The 21,312-nt window shown below is 44.8% G+C and overlaps 1 protein-coding gene across 9 annotated transcripts in view; it reads left to right on the forward strand.

Annotated features, from left to right (window-relative positions):
• Positions 1–21,312, forward strand: part of NUBPL (nucleotide binding protein like) — a 132,110-nt gene that overhangs the window by 27,170 nt on the left and 83,628 nt on the right. For all 9 annotated transcript variants that reach the window (XM_029598909.1, XM_029598913.1, XM_029598912.1 and 6 more), the window contains 2 exons: positions 4,322–4,356; positions 13,830–13,920. In XM_029598909.1, the coding sequence (XP_029454769.1) occupies positions 4,322–4,356; positions 13,830–13,920 (126 nt within the window). Of the gene's footprint in view, positions 1–4,321; positions 4,357–13,829; positions 13,921–21,312 lie in introns of those variants that run through there.

The following is a 21,312-nucleotide window of genomic DNA, read 5'->3' on the forward strand; positions in this document are numbered from 1 at the left end:
TTGCTGGACCTTCAAGTGACACGTTTGTGGAGGGCGCTTAGGGTTTTCTTTCCTCGTGTTTTCCTTGCTTCACTTTGAGGGGGGAAAAAAAGAAAGAAGCAGAAAAGGGCGAATAGAGGAGGTAAGAAGGAGCAGTGATTAAGGTAAGGGTGACTCTTTTGCTCTGCCCATTCATATTTTAAAAAAAAAAAAAAAAAAAAAGAGAAAAGGGGCCGGGGAGAACAGAAAGGGCCATGAGCAGCCAGAGATTTGTGGTCTGTGGCACAAAAAGGTGCCCATAGTGGCTGGTTCCTTATGCCCGGTATGTGACAGGGAGGAGACACAGCCTCTGCAGGGGGTACTGGCCTCTCCCGTCCAGGAAGGGCAGGAGCAGGCAGGGGACCTGTCAATGGGGTATGGCTGATATTGGGGTACTTCAGGTCTGTAGGGCCTTCGGATCCTCTGGGCTTTGACCTCAGATGGTTCTCAGCAGGAGTCCTCCCCAGTAGGTCTCTGTATGGAGTTAGCGGCAGGGGGTTCCCTGCCAGCAGTCTTCGCATGTCTGCGTACCATGGTCTTCTTGGCCAGTCCGGGGCCACTAGAAGTACTGGCCCTTGTGGTGTTCTATCTTGTGGATGATCGCGCCCAATAGGGCCATGGTGGGAAAGCCGTATAACAGAGTCTCCCGTGGCCAGGTCTGTACCAGGGCATCGATTCCCTGGGACTGGGGGTTCTCGCCTGTGGCTGAAGAAAACTGGCTACCTGAGCTTGGACTGGCTTGCCAGGAGGTCCATGGTTGGTGTTCCCCAACACTTTACTATCAATTGAATGCTGTGGTTGACAGTTACCATTTTCCTGGATCTAGACTCTCTCTGCTGAGGTAGTCCGCTGCGACATTGTCTTTCCCCGGCAATGTGGACGACAGAGATCTCTTGAAGATTCACGTCCGCCCATGACATTAGGGGGTCTATTTCCAGAGACACCTGTTGGCTTCTGGTTACTTCCGGATGGTTTGATGTAGGCCACTGTTGTGGTTGTTGTCTGACATTACTTCTGACCGCTTTGCCTCGGAGTCTGTGACCGAGCCTTAGGCAGGCTAGTCTTGACTGCCCGGGCTTCTAGGCGATTGATATTCCATCCCAACTCTTCTTTGTCCCATTGCCCTTGGGCGGTTAGCTCCTGGTAGTGTGCTCCCCATTCTCGTAGGCTGGCATCCGTGGTGAGTAGGATCCAGGTTGGGGAGGATAGTCTCGTTCCCTGGCTCAGATGGGCTTCTTGTAGCCACCATTGTAGTTGGGCCTGAACTCTGTCTGGGAGCTGAAGCTGTATAGTGTAGTTCTAGGACAGTGGATTCCATCGTGATAGTAGTGAGCGTTGTAGGGGTCTCATGTGAGCCCGTGCCCATGGGACTACTTCCAGTGAGGATACCATGAGGCAGAGAACTTGTAGGTAATCCCATACTGTGGGGCGAAGTTCGCTCAACAGGGTTCGTAACTGGGTCATCAGTTTTGATCTCCTTGTCGGTGTCAGGATGACCTTGACTTGTTGGGTGTCGAAATGGACTCCTAGGTATTCTAGAGATTGGGAAGGCTGCAGGCAGCTCTTGTTTGTGTTGACCACCCACCTGAGGCTCTCCAGTAGAGTTTTTTGACTCTGTTGGTTGCCTAGTGGCTTTCCTCTGGGGATTTTGCTCTGATCAGCCAATTGTCTAGATAAGGGTGCACGCAGATTCCTTCCTTCCTCAGTGTTGCTGCCACCACCACTATGATCTTGGTGAATGTCTGGGGTGCAGTGGCTAACCCGAAAGGTAGTGCCCGGAACTGGTAGTGATGGTCCAGGATCAAGAAGTGTAGAAAGCGCTGATGCTCTTGATGGATCGGAATGTGTAGGTAGGCTTCCGACACAACCGGGAGAGTTTCCTTACCTCCTGGATATCACCCTTATTACTGAGCGTAGGGTTTCCATGTGAAAGCGGGGAATCTTCAGGTAACGGTTGACCGCCTTGAGGTCCAGGATTTTAAGTTTCCCAAAAGCCAGTAAAATACTTTAGAAATGGCAGACTCATCAAATCACACCAAATAATTAAAACTAATTAAAATGAATCTGCTCTCCATACCTGGTATCTTTTGATTTTCATTCACCATGAGGTTGTCCTAGATTGTGTGTGTGTGTGGTGGGGGAGGTGTTTGCATATAATTTTTCCTCTCTCTCTCTTTTATACTCATTTAACACATGTATGTTCCTTTTCTCCACATACAGGCTCACTTGCGCACTCTCCCTATTTCACACAGGGCTTCTCTTTATTCCTTCTTTTTTTTTCTCTACTAGTGGGATGAGGTTCCACCAGGTCTCTTCCTTTTCTTCTGCCACCACTGACCCCGCTTCCCTGTGCAATTGCCATTTGCATGCCTGCTAGTGCTAGACGTTCCCATTCTTAAAAGGATATGAAAGTGTCTCGAAAGGTCATGTACATCATCCTCTTAAGATATTATTATGTTGCTGCCACTAAGGTATTCTAACCTACAAAAATACAATTAACACTTTTACAATGGTCTAATTTTCTTTACTTGGACAAAAATAACAACCTTACTGATTATAAAATCTTTGGCATTATGGCTTAGGAGTACCTGATTTACATACTTTTATTATATCGCCTCTCAATTACGGGCCTTGATAGATATTAACTGCCAGAAGGAAGAGAAGTGTTGGGTAACACTTGAACAGAGACATGCCTCTTAGTGCTATATTTTGGCAACCTCGGCCTACTTGGAGACCAGTGTGCTTTATACCATGGACTACCAATACTACATTAAAAATTTGGGTTGCTTGGAAGCCTAAACTTGTTGGTAACTTTCCATACCATTATCAATCCCACATTTTTCACAATACATCTTTTTCCCAGCAGGTTATCAGACTTCTATCTTTAGTACATGGAAATCCACAGGGATTGTGACTTTTGGCCACATGTTCAGGCACGGAGACTTCCTCACATTTCAAACGCTTCCTCAGTGCTACGCCATAAGGAACGTAAACTTCTTAGCCTATACGCAGGTTAAACATTTCATAGACTTAGGAGCAGATTTTCAAAGGGGTACGCGCGTAACCCCCGAAAACCTCCCCCTGCGAGCGCTGAGCCTATGTTGAATTGGTTCAGCGGGACGCGCGTAAGTCCCGGGGCTTTGCTAGGGGGGCATGTCGGGGGGGGGGGCGTTCCGTGGCCTCCGGACCGGAACATGGCGCGCCGGCAGCCGGCGCGCCATGTTCCGTTCCGGCGCGCGCAAGTTACGTTAACTTTTCCAACAAAGGTGGGGGGGGGGGGTTGAAGGAAAGTTCCTTCCGAGGCCGCTCCGATTTCGGAGTGGCCTCGGAGGGAATGAAGGCAGGCTGCGTGGCTCGGTGCGCGCAGGCTGCCGATTTTTGCGCAGCCTTGCGCATGCTGACCCCAGATTTTAAAGATACACGCATCTATTAAAACGGCGTACTCTTGTTGTGCCGGGTGCAGTTTTTTAAAATCTACCCCTTAGTGCGGGTCAAGCAATTTATGCGCCCTAACAAATCCTTATTTGAAAATTTCTGCTCACATGCTGATTTTATCACCAAGGTTATTTCTAAAATTTATAATCTCCTAATTGCACCATGCCAACATACTTTTCCGCATATTCTGAAATGGGAACAAGATTTGGGTTCTCCTTAGATTCTAAAGTTCTAGGAGCTATATTTAGGAATGCTAATAAGTGCTCTGCCCATCTAAACTCCTTTATCGCTGGTACCTTACTTGAGACAGATTACGTAAGATGTATCCTCAACGATCTAATATGTGCTGGAGGATTTGTGGTCATGAGGGCATGTTTATCCATATATGGTGGCAATGCCCTAAGATTAGAACCTTTTGGATCACAGTAATCGATCGATTGATTTGGGAAACATATAGGAGTGTCGCTGCACATTAACGCAGGTGAGACATTACTAAACATCCCCATTGAAGGACTTATCTAACAGCTTAAGTTAGGCTTACAAAGTTGTCCAACATCCTGCATTGTTATTGCCTGACATTGGTCACAGGAAGACCCTCCGGCTTTATCCAGATTTGGAATGTAATTTATTCTTTCTGTATGCTGTATTCGTTTAAGCACTATGTTATTTACTACTCAAAAATTTAATAAACTTTAAATAAAAAAAAAAATCTTTGGCATTGTAATGACATTATTGTCTTTTTGAATATTACATTGAATGCTCTTAGGCATTGGCACAGTCAAGATTTCAGAGGTCAGTAAATCCAAAATGAATGATGCAGGTAAAGATATATTTTGCTCTAATAATATGTTTGTATCTGTTCTTACAGTAAACCTAGCCCTTGGATTAGCTGCAAATGATATGGTAAGTAAAGAATGGTTTACATTAATATTGATAATTTCTAGACCTTGGAATTTGGGAATTTTTAGACATTGGTGTACTAGCTTTCATTAACATGTATTCTTAGAAATTATTTTGGTTTTCCATTATTCAGGTGGATTTTAAAAGCACTAGGTGTGCCAAAGCCAGGAGATATGGGAGTATCTCAGACCAGCGCACCCTCGCGGATTTTAAGAGGCGCACTAGTACACGCATATCTCCTGCTATGCTCACAAATTGAAAAGTCAAAAAAAAAAAGGGGCAGGGTGAGGGTGGAGTCTGGGCAGCACTTGGGTGTTCCTGGTCTGTAACCTGAACTTTGTGCATAAGTATTTACGTGCACAAGTGCATGCTAGGGTCCCCTACTGCATGACTTTTCTTATAAGAACATAAGAAATTGCCATGCTGGGTCAATCAAGCCCAGCATCCTGTTTTCAACAGAGGCCAAACCAGGCCACAAGTACCTGGCAAGTACCCAAACACCACGAAGATCCCATACTACTGATGCAATTAATAGCAGTGGCTATTCCTTAAGTAAATGTGATTAATAGCAGTTAAGGGACTTCTCCAAGAACTTATCCAAACCTTTTTTGAACCCAACTACACTAACTGCACTAACCACATCCTCTGGCAACAAATTCCAGAGCTTAATTGTGCGTTGAGTGAAAGAATTTTCTCCAATTTGTTTTAAATGTGCTACTTGCTAACTTCATGGAATGCCCCCTAGTCCTTCTATTATCCGAAAGTATAAATAACTGATTTACATCTACTTATTCAAGACCTCTCATGCTATAGATGGCGTGTACATTTTAAAATAAAATAATTAGGGCTAGTCGGTGGGGTTTGAAGGGTCGGGGCTAATAGGGTGAAAGGGAGGCTATTTAATATGGGGGTTAGGAAATCCTGTCCTTTACCGGGGCAAACTGGGAACGAACTGGGGAAACGAGTATTTGCGTTAGCGAGCATGTCTAGCAAAATCCCCCCCCCCCCCCACTTATGCGGTAAAGGTGGCATTTGTGTGCATATGCTCACATATTGCGCGTACAGCTGATTTTATTACACTTTCGGATAATAGAAGGACTAGGGGGGGCATTCCATGAAGTTAGCAAGTAGCACATTTAAAACAAATCGGCGAAAATTCTTTTCACTCAACACATAATCAAGCTCTGGAATTTGTTGCCAGAGGATGTAGTTAGTGCAGTTAGTGTAGTTGGGTTCAAAAAAGGTTTGGATAAGTTCTTGGAGGAGAAGTCCATTAACTGCTATTAATCACGTTTACTTAAGGAATAGCCACTACTATTAATTGCATCAGTAGTATGGGATCTTCTTGGTGTTTGGGTAATTGCCAGGTTCTTGTGGCCTGGTTTGGCCTCTGTTGGAAACAGGATGCTGGGCTTGATGGACTCCTAGTCTGACCCAGCATGGCAATTTCTTATGTGCATATACACGCGAGCTGGTATACGTGGGTACATGTACGCCCGCACGGCTGTTTAAAACTTACCATCATTAAGTAGATCATAGCTGTCATGAATAACTATTGTTGATTCTAAGATAGACACTTTGACAAAGCTGTTGCACAACTTGCCGTCATAACTCTGACTATAAATTCAATATAGACTTTAAGGCATGTTATTCCTTGTTATACTGAAATTTAACTTTCAGAAAACCTTGCTGATTTTGTTCATCTTTCTTATCTCTTTCATTTCTTACTATTTTGGAATTGACCAAATAGAAAAATTATATATTTTAAAGAAACATGTGGCCATGTAAGATAACATTGAATGTGTTTGTTTTGACATCACTGTAATGCTTCTTGTGCAAAGGTGTTTGATTAGGTCATTTTCTCATCTGTTTTCCTTACCTGTATCCAACAGGCAACCTTCCTTCTGTTTTTTTGAATGTAATCTTTATTGATATTTTCAACTTTTTAACAAAGTATCACCTTTGCACAGAAATATGGTATCACTTGAAAATTAAATAACACAGAATAACAAATTTAAGAAAATATTTTCCCCACTTTAAGTTATCCATTAGACCTCTATTAATGGGGGGAGAGATCACAAGCAAATGAGGAGCAATTTCAGGTAATATTTAGTAGAAAGGCATAAGGTATTTTACAATGAATGATGACCACTCTAGACATTGCTAGCTTGTAGCAAAACTCTCTTAGAATCGATAAAACTTTTCAACTGTTCTGGTTGGAAAAAACCATAAATATCTCTATTAAATTTTTCACACATTTGCAAGGAAATCTTAAATAATGTCATTCCTAAGGCTAGAGCTTCCTGGCATAACACCAGGAAACCTTTTCTTCTCTGTTGTGTGGATCTAATCATGTCAGGAAATAGCCTGATTTTTTTTTGTCCCATGAAAAGAGTTTTTAGTTTGTTAAAATAAGATTGCATAACATCGCTCAGTTCTTTCTCGCTGAAAAAAGAAATCAGCAGCGTTGCTCTTTCCACTATTTCATAGGTTGAAGCTTCCAAAAAATCAGTTAAATTCTCTAGATCCACCATAGCAGCTTGCCCTTGTACACTAGCTCGAGTTGGTAAAAATATAAACTTTGTCCAAGGGGAGAGCCGTTTCAGGCAAATATTCTAACACCTCAAGGAAAAATCTTTTAATTGTAACACATGGAAGCTCTCCCACAACCCTGGGGAAGTTTAAAATTTGAAGATTTAGATGTCTTAGGGCATTTTCAATAGATTCCACTTTCCTGTTAATTAAGCCACAATCTTGTATAATAGTGGATTGCACAGTTTTAACCTGTTGTAATTCACATTCAATATTTTTGAATTTTTCTAAATGTTTCCTGGCGAATCATTTCACTGTTCTTATTCATTGATTCTGTTTGTAGAGATAGTGAGTTTAATTTTTTAAAGAACAGTCCGAAAATGTTCTCACCATTGTTTGAAGTTAGGTCCCAGAGGGAGTCCAGAGTAACCACGACAAATCTGCTCCGGGAAGGGAAGAGAGTTTTCTTCAGGCCTCTCGCCTCCTTCAACTTCCTGAATTTCCCACTCCTTCCAGGTCTAAAAAGCCAGAGACGCTCCTCTCAGACCTTGGGGAGCTCAGCGCAAGGTCTATAAACGACACAGCTCCATCCTCTGGTGCACGGAGAGTTCCACTTCGGGAGCCCTGCCAGAGCGCGGCGTCGATATCTCCCGCACAGCTGGTGGTAAGCGGTAATCATGGGAGCTAAGAGAAACTTCCTCTGAAGTTAGGGCGGGCTCTCCTCCGTCTGCCCTAATGGCCGGTGCTCTTACCCCATTTTTTTGCAGTCGTTCCGGTGCCCTGCTGGATCGTCCTTTGCCCTATAGGTAACGTAGGGCTAGAGGGGTAAGACCCTTACTTTTACTTTTCCCTTCCTCTCGGTGGCATTTTAGTGTTCCAGCAGGTCAAACACCACTGGAAAAATGAAAATTTTCACGAAATTCAGGAAACAAGCAAATGCCGGGCTACTGTCTAGGTCGCCATCTTGGTTCCCTTTCTCCTCTGGCAACCCTTCCTTCTTACTTGGTCCAAGGACTTGGCCATTGACAACTTTCAATTTGAATTTGCTACCTTTATGCACTTATTCACTGAAGGCTGGGCTAATTTTCTTTGTTTTTTTCATTGAAAATTACGGTACCACTTCATACAAGTTAATAGTATTTTTCCAGGGAGCATGGATTAAAAAAATGAATTTTAAGAGCTATACCTCATTACAATAATATCAATGTAATCCTGATAAACCTTTGAGTTGTACATATTTCTTATGTTGATTGACTACAATTATCTCTATGCCTCACATTATATTTGCTATGTTATTTGTTAACTGATAAATTGCCTGTATCTGTATTGTTTCATTCCATTTGCACTGTTTACTTTGTAAACCGATATGATGTGTAAACATTAATCAGTATACAAAACCTTTAAATAAAATAAAACTTTTCATCACAGAGGCTGGTGACATCTTTATAGACTAACAGATTTATTGAAGTATAAGCTTTGAGAACAAGAGTCCCCTCTGTTAGACGTCTCAGTACATCTCATGAAGTAGGATCTTGTCTTTTGAAAACTTATTCTTCAATAAATCTATTAGTTTATAAGGTGTCATCAGCTTCTGAGACATTTTTGTTACTACAGACGGTTTTATATATTTGTTACCCATTTCAAGAAAGAACAAAGGGTAAGGTTCATCGGAGACTTGAGGTGCTGTTACCCATCTCATTGCTGGGAAGGCACCATTCAGTACCAGGGCTGAATCTTCTGACACTCTCCCCAATCACTGGCACGCATTCTTCGAGTTGGGGGGGGTGAGGGGAAGAATTAGTCTCCAAGGCATCTAGTTGTAATAAATAAGGAGACACTGCACATAGTATTCTGGTATCCCAAAAATAAGTCTTTACTAAACAATTCAAGTAAAAAAAAATTAAAAATTAAAGAAATGCAATTTATAGTGTCTCTTAAGCAGTAAAATTCCTCCAAGCAGATATAGAGATTACAACATGGAAGGTTTCTAATCCTTGCTTATGTACGCTCCTGGATCCCTTCACTTTTTTTCCTTTAGTACAAGGCTCTCTTGAATGGCTAGAAGCATTACAGATGGATAGAAAAAGACCATTTGCCGCATGTAGTCTGCCTATCTGCTCATTAATCTAGCCTTACAATTCCCATCAGTGACTTAGAGAATCCTTGTATTTATCCCATGCTTTCTGAATTCAGATACCATTTTGTCTCTAGCACCTCCACTAGGAGGCCATTCCATGCATCCACCATCCTCTCTGTACAGAAATCTTTCTTAAGATTTCTCGTCTACCCCTTGTCACCATCATCCCATGACCCCTCATCTAGAGCCTCCTTTCCATTGGAAGGGGCTTGCCTCCTGTGCACTGAAACCTTTGAGATATTTAAATGTTTCTCTCTCATCTCCCTATATTGCCTTTCCTCTAAGGTATAAATGTTTAGATCTTTAACTCTATCCCCACAAGCTTTAGAACAAAGACCACTGATAATTTTAGTAGCCACCCTCTACTTTATGTCCATTTGAAGGTGCATTCTCCAGAACTATACACAGTTTTCCAATTGAGGTCTTACCAGAGACCTATACATGGGCAATGCTGCTTCCCTTTTTCTGCTGACATTTCTTTTTCCCTATACAGCCAAGTATATTACTGGGGTGTTTTTTAAATTTTTATTTTTATTCATTTTTCATCTACATTTAAGTAAATCACTCTCACTTCCAAAAAAAAATAGAGATACATGAGCATATGTTAAAACACAATTTCGACATCAAGAGAGCAATCTTCAATAATATCCAAAAGAAAATATTACAAATAGTAATCCTTAAACATATAATCTATATTAACATATAACTCATGACCCCCACAATAAAGGAAATAAACTGGGGGGGGGGGGGGGGGAAAATCTGGGCGTTTAACAAAGAAAGTATTAAGAAACAGGCTGTCGTATCCACACCTTATTTATAACATGTACTTTCAGGGATTAGATTGTTACTAAGGATTGGGTAGTTATGGTCCTTGCATTTATGAAGGATTTCAATTGCTCTGGAATAAAGAAAATGAAGGACTCGTCATGCACTCTGACTAGGCATTTACAAGGATATCTTAACATAAAACTATAACCAAGAGCTATTACTTGAGACTTCAAGGCCAAAAATTCGCGGCGTCTCTCCTGTGTGACCAGAGTAAGGTCAGGATAAATTCTGACCTGAGTAAAGAAACTAGCTGATATATTTTTAAAATATCTCTGCATTATTTGACTCAAGTCAGCTTCATTAAAGAAAGCCACTATCAGGGTTCCCCGCTCATAAACTTCTTCCATAGAACTTTCCAAGAACTGCGTTAAATTCTCTAATACCTCAGGCTGTTGTTGGTTATTTCTTACACTAGGGGTTGTTGATACAAGAGACAACTTATTCACTACAGGTAGATTTTGTTCTTCAAATCTTAACACTTCTACCATATACTTTTTTAAGGTTATAAGAAAATCTTGACCTAGAATTCTAGGAAAATTTAACAAACGTAAATTTAATCTTCTGTTGAAATTCTCCAATTGTTCTAGTCTCCTATTATGATAATTTATATCCTTTATTAATTTTACCACACAGTCTGAGTTCTTAGATGTTAAAGATTCTACTTTTCCAATCTGTTCTTTAAATCCAGAAGACTGCTCCTCCATTTTCTCTTCCAGGACTTCCACTTTTTTCTTCACTCGCTTTAATTCTAACCCTTGTTCCTTGTGGCACTGGCCCAAAGTAGCCATTAAATCCCATAACGCTTCCAGCGTTACCACCTCTGGTCTAGGTGGAATATGAAGACTCACCCATATCATCCAATGGGTTGTCATTTTCCTCCGTTGCTGTCCCGGGCATTCCTATCGCTCCAGCCGAGGTTCCAGGTTCACTGTCCGGTGTTGAAGTCAGGAAGCAAGCCCCAGCTCCTTCACTATTCAGGTCCTCCGTCCGTAGCTGTGCTAGGCTCGAACCGGGTAAAGACCGCTCTCAAGCCCCCACCATCCGGAGTCGAGCATTCAACGTCATCCAACGGCGCCCCGGGCTTGGGAGAGGAGCCAGACAATCTCGGGGCCTGAGGGGGTTGAAGGTACGGAGGGCTCAGTCACCTCCCCTGGCGATTCCTTCGAGGTTACTCACAGTGGGGAATTCGCCCTCCTTTCCTGAGGTTGGAGTAGAACGGTAAGACGTTATCAATCTCTGGGTAGAAGGCATAGCGGCTTCGGTGGGATATAAGCGCACTCTACCTCTTCTTTTAGAAGGCATCTTCGAAGAGACTTAGAGAACGAGAGAGAGCGTTTCACCGATCCAGCTTACACAGCCCATATTTCTGGTTTTTACCGTTGCTTTATCCACCTTATCAGATATGATCGCTCCCAGATCCCGCTCTTCTTTCACTTCCAATACTGTACCTCTCCCTTGGGTTTTTGCAACCTAAATTAATTACTCTGTATTTTTTAGCATTAAATCTTAGTTGCCAGTCTCTAGACCATTCTTCAAGCTTCCCTAGATTGCTCCTTATGTTTTCCATTACCTTCCTGTCTGTCTACCCTATTACAGACAGAAGAAGGTATCATCGGCAAAAAGACAAATGTTTCCTGACAGTCTTCCCACCATGTTGCTCATGAAAATGTTGAAAAGAACTGGTCCCAGGATTGATCCCTGTTGCTAATAATGTCCCTCTCCTCAGAGTAAACTCCATTTACCATTACCTTTTTTTTCACCACCTATTCAGCTAGTTGTTAACCCAGACAGTCACTCTAGGTTCCATAGATTCCCTATGTGGGCCATGGCAATCGAAGAAATTGATCAGGTTCACCTGACAAGGTTTACCCTAGTAAAACCATGCTTCCTCTGATCTTGCAGTCTACCGGATTCCAGAAACTGCACTATTCCCCTGTTTTAGCACGGATTCCATTAATTGCTCACCACAGAGGTCGTTCCCAGCCTCTTCCTTACTTTCACTTTTATAAATAGGAACCACATCCATCCATTTCCACTACTCCAGACTCTAAAGACTTGAAATGGTCAGCCAGCAGAGCTGCCAGGCCTTCTCTTAAGTTTCCTCAGCATCCTCTGATTCTGGGCTCTTGATTCCCAAGGACCCAATTTTAGTGCTTGTTTCTCCAGTGCTTGATTCTCTCCTGTGTACTTCTTGATTTCTGGGTCAGAGCATTGGATGGGCAGCTCTCCTTTTCTCCTTTCTTTCCACATTTCTGGCCCCAGGACAGGCTCCTGACACTCATTTCTCACCACCTCTATAGATCTTTGTTCAGCTGGATCAGGGTATCTTTCCCCAGATTGAGAGATTTTGCCACCACTGCCACAGGTTTTACTATATCACCACAAGAGTCAGAGAGCCACCAACACCACTACATCAGAAGTGGCCACAAACAGGCCTGGTTTTTCAGGATATCCACAATGAATATGCAGCTCACTGCTCTGAACATTTCAGTATGTTCCCTGGTGGGAGGAGCATAAATAGTAAAGGGACCATGCATAGGTTGCTTTACATATTTCCAAAATTGGACCATGTTGTGCTTTAAACCTTGGTTCTTTGTCCACATGTTCCTGACTCAGGATCAAATTGGTTGGTTTGGCTGAGTGTGTTTTGTTTTTTTTTTAACATGTGGTTGTAATGGTTTCATGAACTATTCTGGCTCTCAGTTTCTAGTTAAAAAAAATAAAAATGAAAGTTTGCACTTATATATGGGAAATGGGGCTTAGTATTCCAGTTATGTGTGAGAGAGATTCAGGAAAAACCATCATTGTGCTGTAGCATTGCTCTTATGTACATAAAGGTATCTAACTAAATATGAAAATGTGCATGTAAGCCAAAGGTGATATATATTTTTATTTATTCTAAAATTGCTTACAAAATATAAAGGGAAAAGCTAGAGCTCATTAGCTTTTATTTATTTACATTTTCCCTTTCATGACTGGCCAGTAGTAAAGTAAAAGTTTAGGAATTCTTTCCAGTAATGAAAACCAGGAATCCCTATGGCAGGCAGTACTTAAGTTGAAATGGCAGCAATGGAAATTTGATGTTGCACAAACATTTTGCAGGAATAATGGAGAAACCATACTTTTTATTTTTAGCCCTTTTATAGAGTCCTTATTGGCTAGTATAGTTGGGGACCTTTGTTTTTATTTAATGTAATTTTTCATGGAAATTTCAATATTATAGCAAACAAAATCAGTGGAAAAAGAATACATTTTGTGGTATGTTCAGGCCATTTGCATAGTGTTGAGTGGGAGGGATTGAATCCTTCAGGGTCTTTCTTTTAGCTTCCAGGTATGTGAAATATAACCTGCTACCATTAGTCCTCTGTGCCTTCCCTGGGCCACCAGACATCACCTCCTTGCTATATCAAAAGCAGCCCTATTGGATAGGAATGCAGATCTCCTGTGCCAGAACAGAGGACGTTTGCCTTACTTATGAGGCCAGTCAAGCGTATTCTAGCTTTCTATGGTTGGTTAAATTCATGGGGCAAAGGCTTAGTGTGTCGAGCACGGCTAGGAATTAAATTATCGCAGCCCTATCCAGTCTCTTTCAAGTTCAGTCATTAAGCATACATATCACAGATACACAGTACTTTCTGAGCATTTAGCAGAGAATATAACTATCCATTATTATTATTTTATTTTTATTTTTTTTTTTAACATTTATACACTGACTTCTCACATGCTGTCGTACGAAAAATGTGCTGACAAAGTGTGACAGTATTTGAAGAGAGGTTGAATAATGGATGGATACCTCACAGCTTTAGTTCTGCTACACCAGTAGATGTAATTTATTATAGACTTCTTACTGCTCAGTCAGTGTGCTACAGAATCTTAGTGCAGTGAATGAATATGTCACACGTCACAAGATCAATGTGTTAGTTTTATTGTCATTCTCAATGCTTTGGACATCTCATGCAGTCTCTCTTACCCACTACAGACAAAGACTGTTGGTTTACTTGATGCTGATGTATATGGCCCTTCCATTCCTAAGATGATGAATTTGAATGGGGACCCTGAAGTGTCTGAGAGTAAGTAAAGCATTTTTGTACCTCTTCAGCAAACACCAGTCAGAAAAAAGGGACACGAGATTGTATTTGGATGAGACATTTATTTCAAGTATTTCTAAGTAGTGTGCAACAGATTTGTCATCTTTAAAAATTATAATACTGACAATTTTAATATTGCTGATTTCTTTTCCAAGTCCATAATTAAGTTGTCTCCCTTTCCAGAAAGACACATAGGTCACACATGCTCGGGTTTATGGATTTATAAGTGGTTACTAGATGTGATTAGTCATCAAGAAATTAGAAGCTGTTGAAAATATGGATAAATGGAGAGAGAAATCTAAAAATGTGTCGCTCTCGTCTTCAGTGTCCAATATAATTGACCTAAAAAAAAACCTGCTCTGACAATGAGGTTCTCATCAGGTGACAACTTTTATACCATCTCTGTCTTGACATATGTATAGTATTGCTTGCTTTGGCAGCTTATCAAGTTCATTGATCAGGTTTTTATGTTTGTAAAAAAGAATCGACTTAGTGGCTCAGTGACAGAGCTGTGCAATACTATAGAAGGGACCAAAGTTTGATTTCCAGGCCAGGATTCTGCTCCCCAGGCTGGCTTGGACTGGACTTGATGAGAAGCAGCGTTTATAGCCTCTGGGGTAGTGGGAAGGAAGAGGGGGGAAGTCTTAGCCATCGTTCTTTGGATTCATGGGCCGTAATTACATATTCTGAAGAGTCATGGTACTTAACTTCCAGCCAAGGATACAAGGATAATTACTGCAGTGGGAAAAGATATGAAATAGAGGCAAAAGCATCATGAAAGCTCATAGAACTGTAACTGAACAGAGTGGTTGGTTCCAGCCAGGCCCCCCCCCCCACGGTCTCCCTTGATGCTATGGTAAGGACTGTAAAATTTGTCCTTTCCTGTGGCTGTGTTGTCGTCCTCTCTTGCCTGGCCCAAGCATTTTGCTTTGAGCTACGTGGTTCAAATCACAATGCTCGGGTGGATTAGGACGTGTCCAAGGCACTGCAAGGCTTCTGTCGTCCTCGTCCTTTTTCATGACTGGAGCGGGTAGGTGAAGGGATTGAGGGGGGAGTGGGGAGGGATCCAGGGTGAGTGAGGATTTCGTGGGGGTGGGAGTGGGAGGGAATCAAGGTTTGTGAGCAGGGGAGGGAGTGAAGCAGTGTGTTGGGGGAGGGATCGGTGGGGGGAGGAAGTGAAAGAGGGAGAGAGGATCAAAAGGGTATTTGTAGGGTAGGGTTTTATATACCGTTATTCAGTAGAGCCATCATAACGGTTTACAAATCTGCAATTATCATCTAACATATGCAATTATCTTATAATCAAATGGAGTTAACATAGTATTTTATTTATTTATTTATTTGTATTTTTCTATACCGGCATTCACGGAGTTCGTATCATGTCGGTTTACATAAAACAAGGGGTGAGAAATACATTATAACGTAAATAACTAATAACATAAGAGTAAATAAATAACTAATAACATAAGAGTATACATTAGTATACATTAGTAGTTGGGAACAGTAGGGTTTTGTGAACAATCAACATATTTTCTTAGTCGTTGAATAACAGAATATTGCGGAGAACATTTTCAAAGAACTTAACGGATCAAGGGAGTGAGCAGGGAGGGGTAGAAAAGGAGGGTACATCAGGAGAGCATGAAGGAGGAGGATTATGCTTGCAAGTTCTGTTGAGTGCTGGGATGATCAGGTGTCAGTTAGAATAGAGTTTGCGGAATAAAAATGTTTTTAGGTCTTTTTAAAATGTTTTTTGGATGTGCTGTGTCCTCAGTTCTATGGGTAGGGTGTTCCAAGTTTTGAGGGAAGCAATGGAAAATGCTCTTTCTCGCGTAGTTGAAAGATGAGTGTCTCTTAAGGTGGGGATGTTTAGGAATCCTGTGTTGGAGCGTAGGTTTCTGGAAGGAGGGATAAAGGAAAGAGGGGATGAGGGTGTGATTGGGGCTTTGGCTTCCTTCCATCTCTTCCCCCATCTTAATCTTCCCTTCCCACCTCCTCATCCCCAATCCTCTCTCGTTTTACTTCTCCCTCAACCTGTTTTTTTCCATCCCTTATCCCTCTACCTCTGCTGCCTATGATGCCTTCTTCATTTCCTTCCTCTGTGATCTCTCTTCCTATTACCACATCCTTTCCCATTTCCCTCTGTCTTCCCCATACACTAAAAGCAGTTTTCCTGTAATAAAGAACCCAAATAAATTAACTGGACACAATTGTCAGAAAACAACTTTGTTTTTATAAAGTAAAAAAAACAAAAACATTTAAATTGCAAATATATCCAAAATTAGACAAATTTGCCCCTTAATTACCACAGAATTTGTCAACTCTTGCCGCAGAAAATCTGCTGCAGGAAACTGGAATTTCTGGTTCCAACTGAGCTGGAGATACAGTTTTTCAGGAGGAAACTGTCAGGCCAAAAGGAGATATAAATCTGTTTCACTGCTGCTATTTTTACTAAGGCTTTCTATTCCATCAATGGGGTTTACTATAGTGAAGGATCTGGCTTTTTCCTAGTGCTCAGACAAGCTGAAAAAGTCCTTGTTTGGTCAAAATTTACAGAGAAATATGTTGCTGTACCTGAAATCATTAAGGCAGACCTGGGATCTAATCAAGAAGATTATAATGGAACTATGGTTAGCATTTGAAGTTCCTTTGCATTTTCTTCATGCTTTTGAGACCTTTAGTGACTTCCTGAACTTGGTTACTAGTGCCTTGACACCAACTGAAGACTCCTACAGTATATTCAACAGCACCTTATGGAAATTATAAAAGAGCATAATTTTCACTTAAAATCACCAATAAATCAAATGTCATTGTTAAAATACAGTATTCCTGTATGTGCCCGGATCAGTCCAGACAGTGGGGTTGAGCCTCCTTTCCAGCAGGTGGAGACAGACTAAAACTTGAAGGATGCCCTATATCAGGACAGAGCCTATCCTCTCACCCTTCAGTATTCATCTGTCTCCCAGCAGGTGCAGCATTTCCCCTTCGGTTCTCTGCTGTAGGCTAGTCAGCCTCTTTATTCTCTTTAGGTTCAAGCAAGTACTTCTTTTGGTTCTTGTTTTTAAAAATAATAGAAAGTGAATTTCTGAAGGAAGTTTTACCTTCTTTAGTGCTCTTTTGTGTGGGAGATGTCCATCTCCCACCTCTTGCCCGGCTCAGGGGAGCTTGTCCCCTTTTGCAGGAGGGGGTTCCCTGCTTAGTCCTGAGTCCATGTACACTTCCAGGTGTGGGGACCGACGCTCTCTGGGCCTCGTTCCCCCTCTGGCTGCTGAGAGGGCTTTGAACCCGCTGCTGGGCTCAGTAAAGAAAAAAAAAAGTTTCAAAGTTTTAACTTTAAATAAGTTGCAGGTACTCACCTACCTCTAACTTATTTGCAGCAGTTGACCAGCTTTTTTAACTTTTTCTGGTCAGTATAGGATTAGAACCGGCAGTCAGAGAAGCAGAAGGCAGCAGGTTCTCGCCTGCTCTCTCCTGCTGTGCAGGCTGTCAATCAAGCTTGTTTTTTCAGCTTTTTTTTCTTCAGCCGAGGTTGCTATGTCCCGGCTGACAGCCAGTGTTTCTTGTGGGCTGTCCTCCTCGCGTTTTTCGCAGCAGGGCCTCTGCACTGCTTGTCTGCCGGGTGGGGAAGGTCCCTCCTCGGCAGGACAAGCAAATTTAGCCCGGGGCTCCACTCCTCCCGGCATGGCTAGGCCTTTCCGGGTCGGCAGAGTCCGGGAAAGGCCTAGCCGGGGCTGGGGCTGGGGGGCCGGATTTTTTTGATTTAACCCCCGATTTGGCCACCGTGGGTTCCCAGGAAGGGGGTCCTGACCTTCCCTCGCCCCCCCCCTCTCTTCCCCCCCCTCGGTAAATCCAGGGTCCCTTTTTCCGCGGATTTTGTCCTCCTCATGCACAAATCTTATTTAGCTAGCCTGCATGAGATGGATGAAAGCCCCCCCTCCGTCTAAAATCGCTCGCTCAGCGACGTTGACCTCTGGACCGGCTGCGGAGCCTCAGGGACCAGTGCGGGTGGTCCCGGGGGTGCCCCCCTCCTCCCCTCCCCCGGTGTCTCCTGGGTCCTCAGACCCCGCTGCTTCCTCGGATTCGGCAGATGCGCCCCCCCCCCCCCCAGAGGGGGATGACCCCAGAGCCCTTCGTCCTTTTCGTAAGGAGGAGCTAGAGCTCATCCTCCCTTCTGTTTTGGAGGAGCTGGGTCTGGAAAGTCCCTCCGTGGATAATCTCATGGCCTCACTTCCTAAGGATATGAACCCGGTTTTGGGAGGGCTCCAGTCTCCGGCCTCGGCCTTTCCCTTCCACCTCATGCTTAAGCTCCTTATCCTATGGGAATGGGAGGCTCCTGAGGGTTCGCTCCGGGTGGGGCGTGCGATGGATAAGCTCTATCCTCTCCCGGAAGAGTGCTTGGAGCTGTTGCGATATCCATCAGTGGATTCTTATGTTTCTGCAGTGGCCAAGCACACCACGATCCCGGTGGAAGGTTTCACGGCCCTAAAGGATTCGCAAGATCGTAAGCTGGAGGCTCACCTGAAGCGCATCTTCAACGTCCTGGCCCTCGGGGTTCGGGCGTCTTGCTGTAGCAGCCTCATGATGCGGGGGAGGCCTCCAGTGGGTCCAACAATTACTCTGTGCCCGGGAGCTTCCGCCAGGTGAGGCAGAACAGGCCGAACGTCTGGAGGCGGTAATCGCTTACGTGTCAGACGCCCTCTACGATTTGGTCCGTGTCAAGGCGATGGTTTCAGCAGTGGCTGCCCGGAAGCTCCTTTGGCTTCACCACTGGTCGGCTGATCAGTCCTCGAAGACCCGGCTGGGCACCCTTCCCTTCAAAGGTAAGATGCTCTTTGGCGAAGACCTCGAAAAGCTTATGGACTCCTTGGCTGACAACAAGGTCCATAAACTTCCAGAGGACCGCCCTAAGGCTTCTCAGTCCTTTGCGGCCTCTCGCTTTCGCTTCAGGGGTCAGCGTCTCTTCGCTTCTCGAGGGTGGGGCAGTACTCCTAGGGGGTCTTCTCATGCGCATTCTTGGTTGCAGTCCTTTCGTGGCAGGCGGCCCTTTCGCGAGGGCCAGCCCGTGCATACCACCGCTAAACCTGCCACACAATGAAGTTCAGCCAGCCCATCCCTCTGTCCCTGACCTCGGCGGATGCCTCTCCCTGTTTTTCGAGGAATGGGTCAAAATCACTTCGGATCAGTGGGTCCTCGACATTATCAGAGACAGGTACGCTTTCGACCTTGTCAGGGAACTTCCAGATCTTTCTGTTCTCCCCTTGCGGCCGGGCCAAGAGGGACGCGGTGGTCCAGACTCTCTCCAAGCTTCTGGATCTGGGGGCGGTGGTCCCAATCCAGAAAGGGAAATTGGCGCCGGCCAGTATTCTATTTACTTCACCGTGCCCAAAAAGGACTGGTCCTTTCCGCCCAATCTTGGACCTCAAGAGGGTCAATCGGGCCCTCAAGATCCCCCACTTTCGCATGGAAACCCTGCGGGCGGTCATTGCGGCGGTCCGTCCAGGAGAGTTCCTTGCTTCCCTCGATCTCGCAGAAGCATATTTTCATATCCCCATCCACCGCGACTACCAGAAGTTTCTCCAATTCCACATTCTCAACCAGGACTTCCAGTTTCGAGCTCTCCCCTTCGTCTTGTGACCGCTCCTCGCACCTTCATGAAGGTCATGGTAGTAGTGGCTGCGGCCTTGCACCGGGAAGGGATTGACGAGAATCCCTTCCATCTGGATGATTGGCTCATCAGGGCCAAGTCTGAGACCTCTTGCCGGCGGGCGGTGGATCGAGTCCTGGAGCTCCTTGCCTCTCTCGGGTGGATAGTGAACTTTTCCCAAGAGCAAGCTTCAGCCCTCCCAGGATTTGGAATTTCTGGGAGCACACTTCGATGCCTGAGTAGGCAAGGTTTTCTTACCTCGGGTGCGAGCCCTCAAGCTGATCGGTCAGGTTCAGAATTTGATTGCACTGTCTTCACCGACGGCCTGGGATTATCTCCAAGTCCTGGGCTCCATGGCTTCTACCATCGATCTGGTCCCCTGGGCTTTTGCTCATATGCGTCCATTACAGAAAGCTTTGCTGTCTTGGTGGCAACCCGTGTCTGAGCAGTTCCACGTAGTCCTTCCCTTCTTGGAGTCTACTGCCGATGAATTACAGTGGTGGCTGCCCTTCCTCGTCTCCTACAAGGGATGCCTCTTCAAGCTCCACAGTGGACGATAGTAACCACGGGCGCCAGCTTGTTGGGCTGGGGTGCGGTCTGCCTATCTCAGTCCACCTAGGGGACATGGTCCCAGACTCAGTCGCGCTGGCACATCAATCAGCTGGAAACTTTGGCGGTCCGCCTGGCCCTTCAGGAGTTCCTTCCTCTGATCCGCGACAAGGCGGTACGAGTCCTGTCCGACAACTCCACCACAGTCGCCTACATCAATCGCCAAGGGGGCACTCGCAGTCCCCTGGTAGCCTTAGAAGCCAGCCGCCTACCTCGCTTGAGTGGAGCGTCACCTACTGTGCCTTGCAGTCCTCTCACATCGCCGGAAAAGACAATGTTCAAGCCGACTTCCTCAGCCGGCAGTTGCTCGATCCAGGAGAATGGGAACTCTTGGACGCGGCCATGGCTCTGATAGTGGACAGGTGGGGTCCTCCTCATGGCGACTCTGCGCAATGCCAAAGCCAATCGGTTCTTCAGCCGCTGGAGGGAACACGGCGCAGAGGGCGTGGATGCTCTGGCTCTACTTTGGCCAGCGGACGTGCTTCTGTACGTGTGTTCCACACCCCCCCCCCCCCCCCCCCCCCCCCCCGTGGCCTCTGGTAGGGAAAGTTCTCAGGAGAATCGAACTCCACCGGGGTCCGGTGATTCTCGTCGCTCCCGAGTGGCCGCGAAGGCCATGGTTCGCAGATCTCATCAATCTAGCGGTGGATGGGCCCCTGCGCCTCGGTCATCTCCCTTGTCTCCGCCGGCAGGGACCTGTATTTTTCGACCAGGCCGATCGCTTCTGTCTAGCGGCCTGGCTTTTGAACAGCGTCGCCTGAGGCACAAAGGTTATAGGGAGGAGGTCATCTCCACCCTGCTGTGAGCCCGGAAGCAGTCGACTTCTCTGGCCTATGTGCGCATCTGGAAGGTCTTTGAGTCCGCATGTACGGAGGCGGGCGTCCCGGCGCACTCCGCCTCGATTCCTTTGGTTCTTTCTTTCCTTCAGAAGGGTCTCTCCTTCAGTTCCTTACGCGTTCAAGTCTCTGCGCTTGGCTCTCTCCTGGGTTGGGTGGATGGTCATGCCTTGGCTGCTCACCCGGATGTCATTCGTTTCCTGAGGGGCGTTAGACACCTCCGCCCTCCCTCTCGGGCCACGTGTCCGTCATGGAGTCTCAACCTCGTCCTTCGTGCTCTCTGTGCGG

Source organism: Rhinatrema bivittatum, chromosome 4 (genome assembly GCF_901001135.1).
Source record: "Rhinatrema bivittatum chromosome 4, aRhiBiv1.1, whole genome shotgun sequence".
Classification (NCBI taxonomy): domain Eukaryota; kingdom Metazoa; phylum Chordata; class Amphibia; order Gymnophiona; family Rhinatrematidae; genus Rhinatrema; species Rhinatrema bivittatum.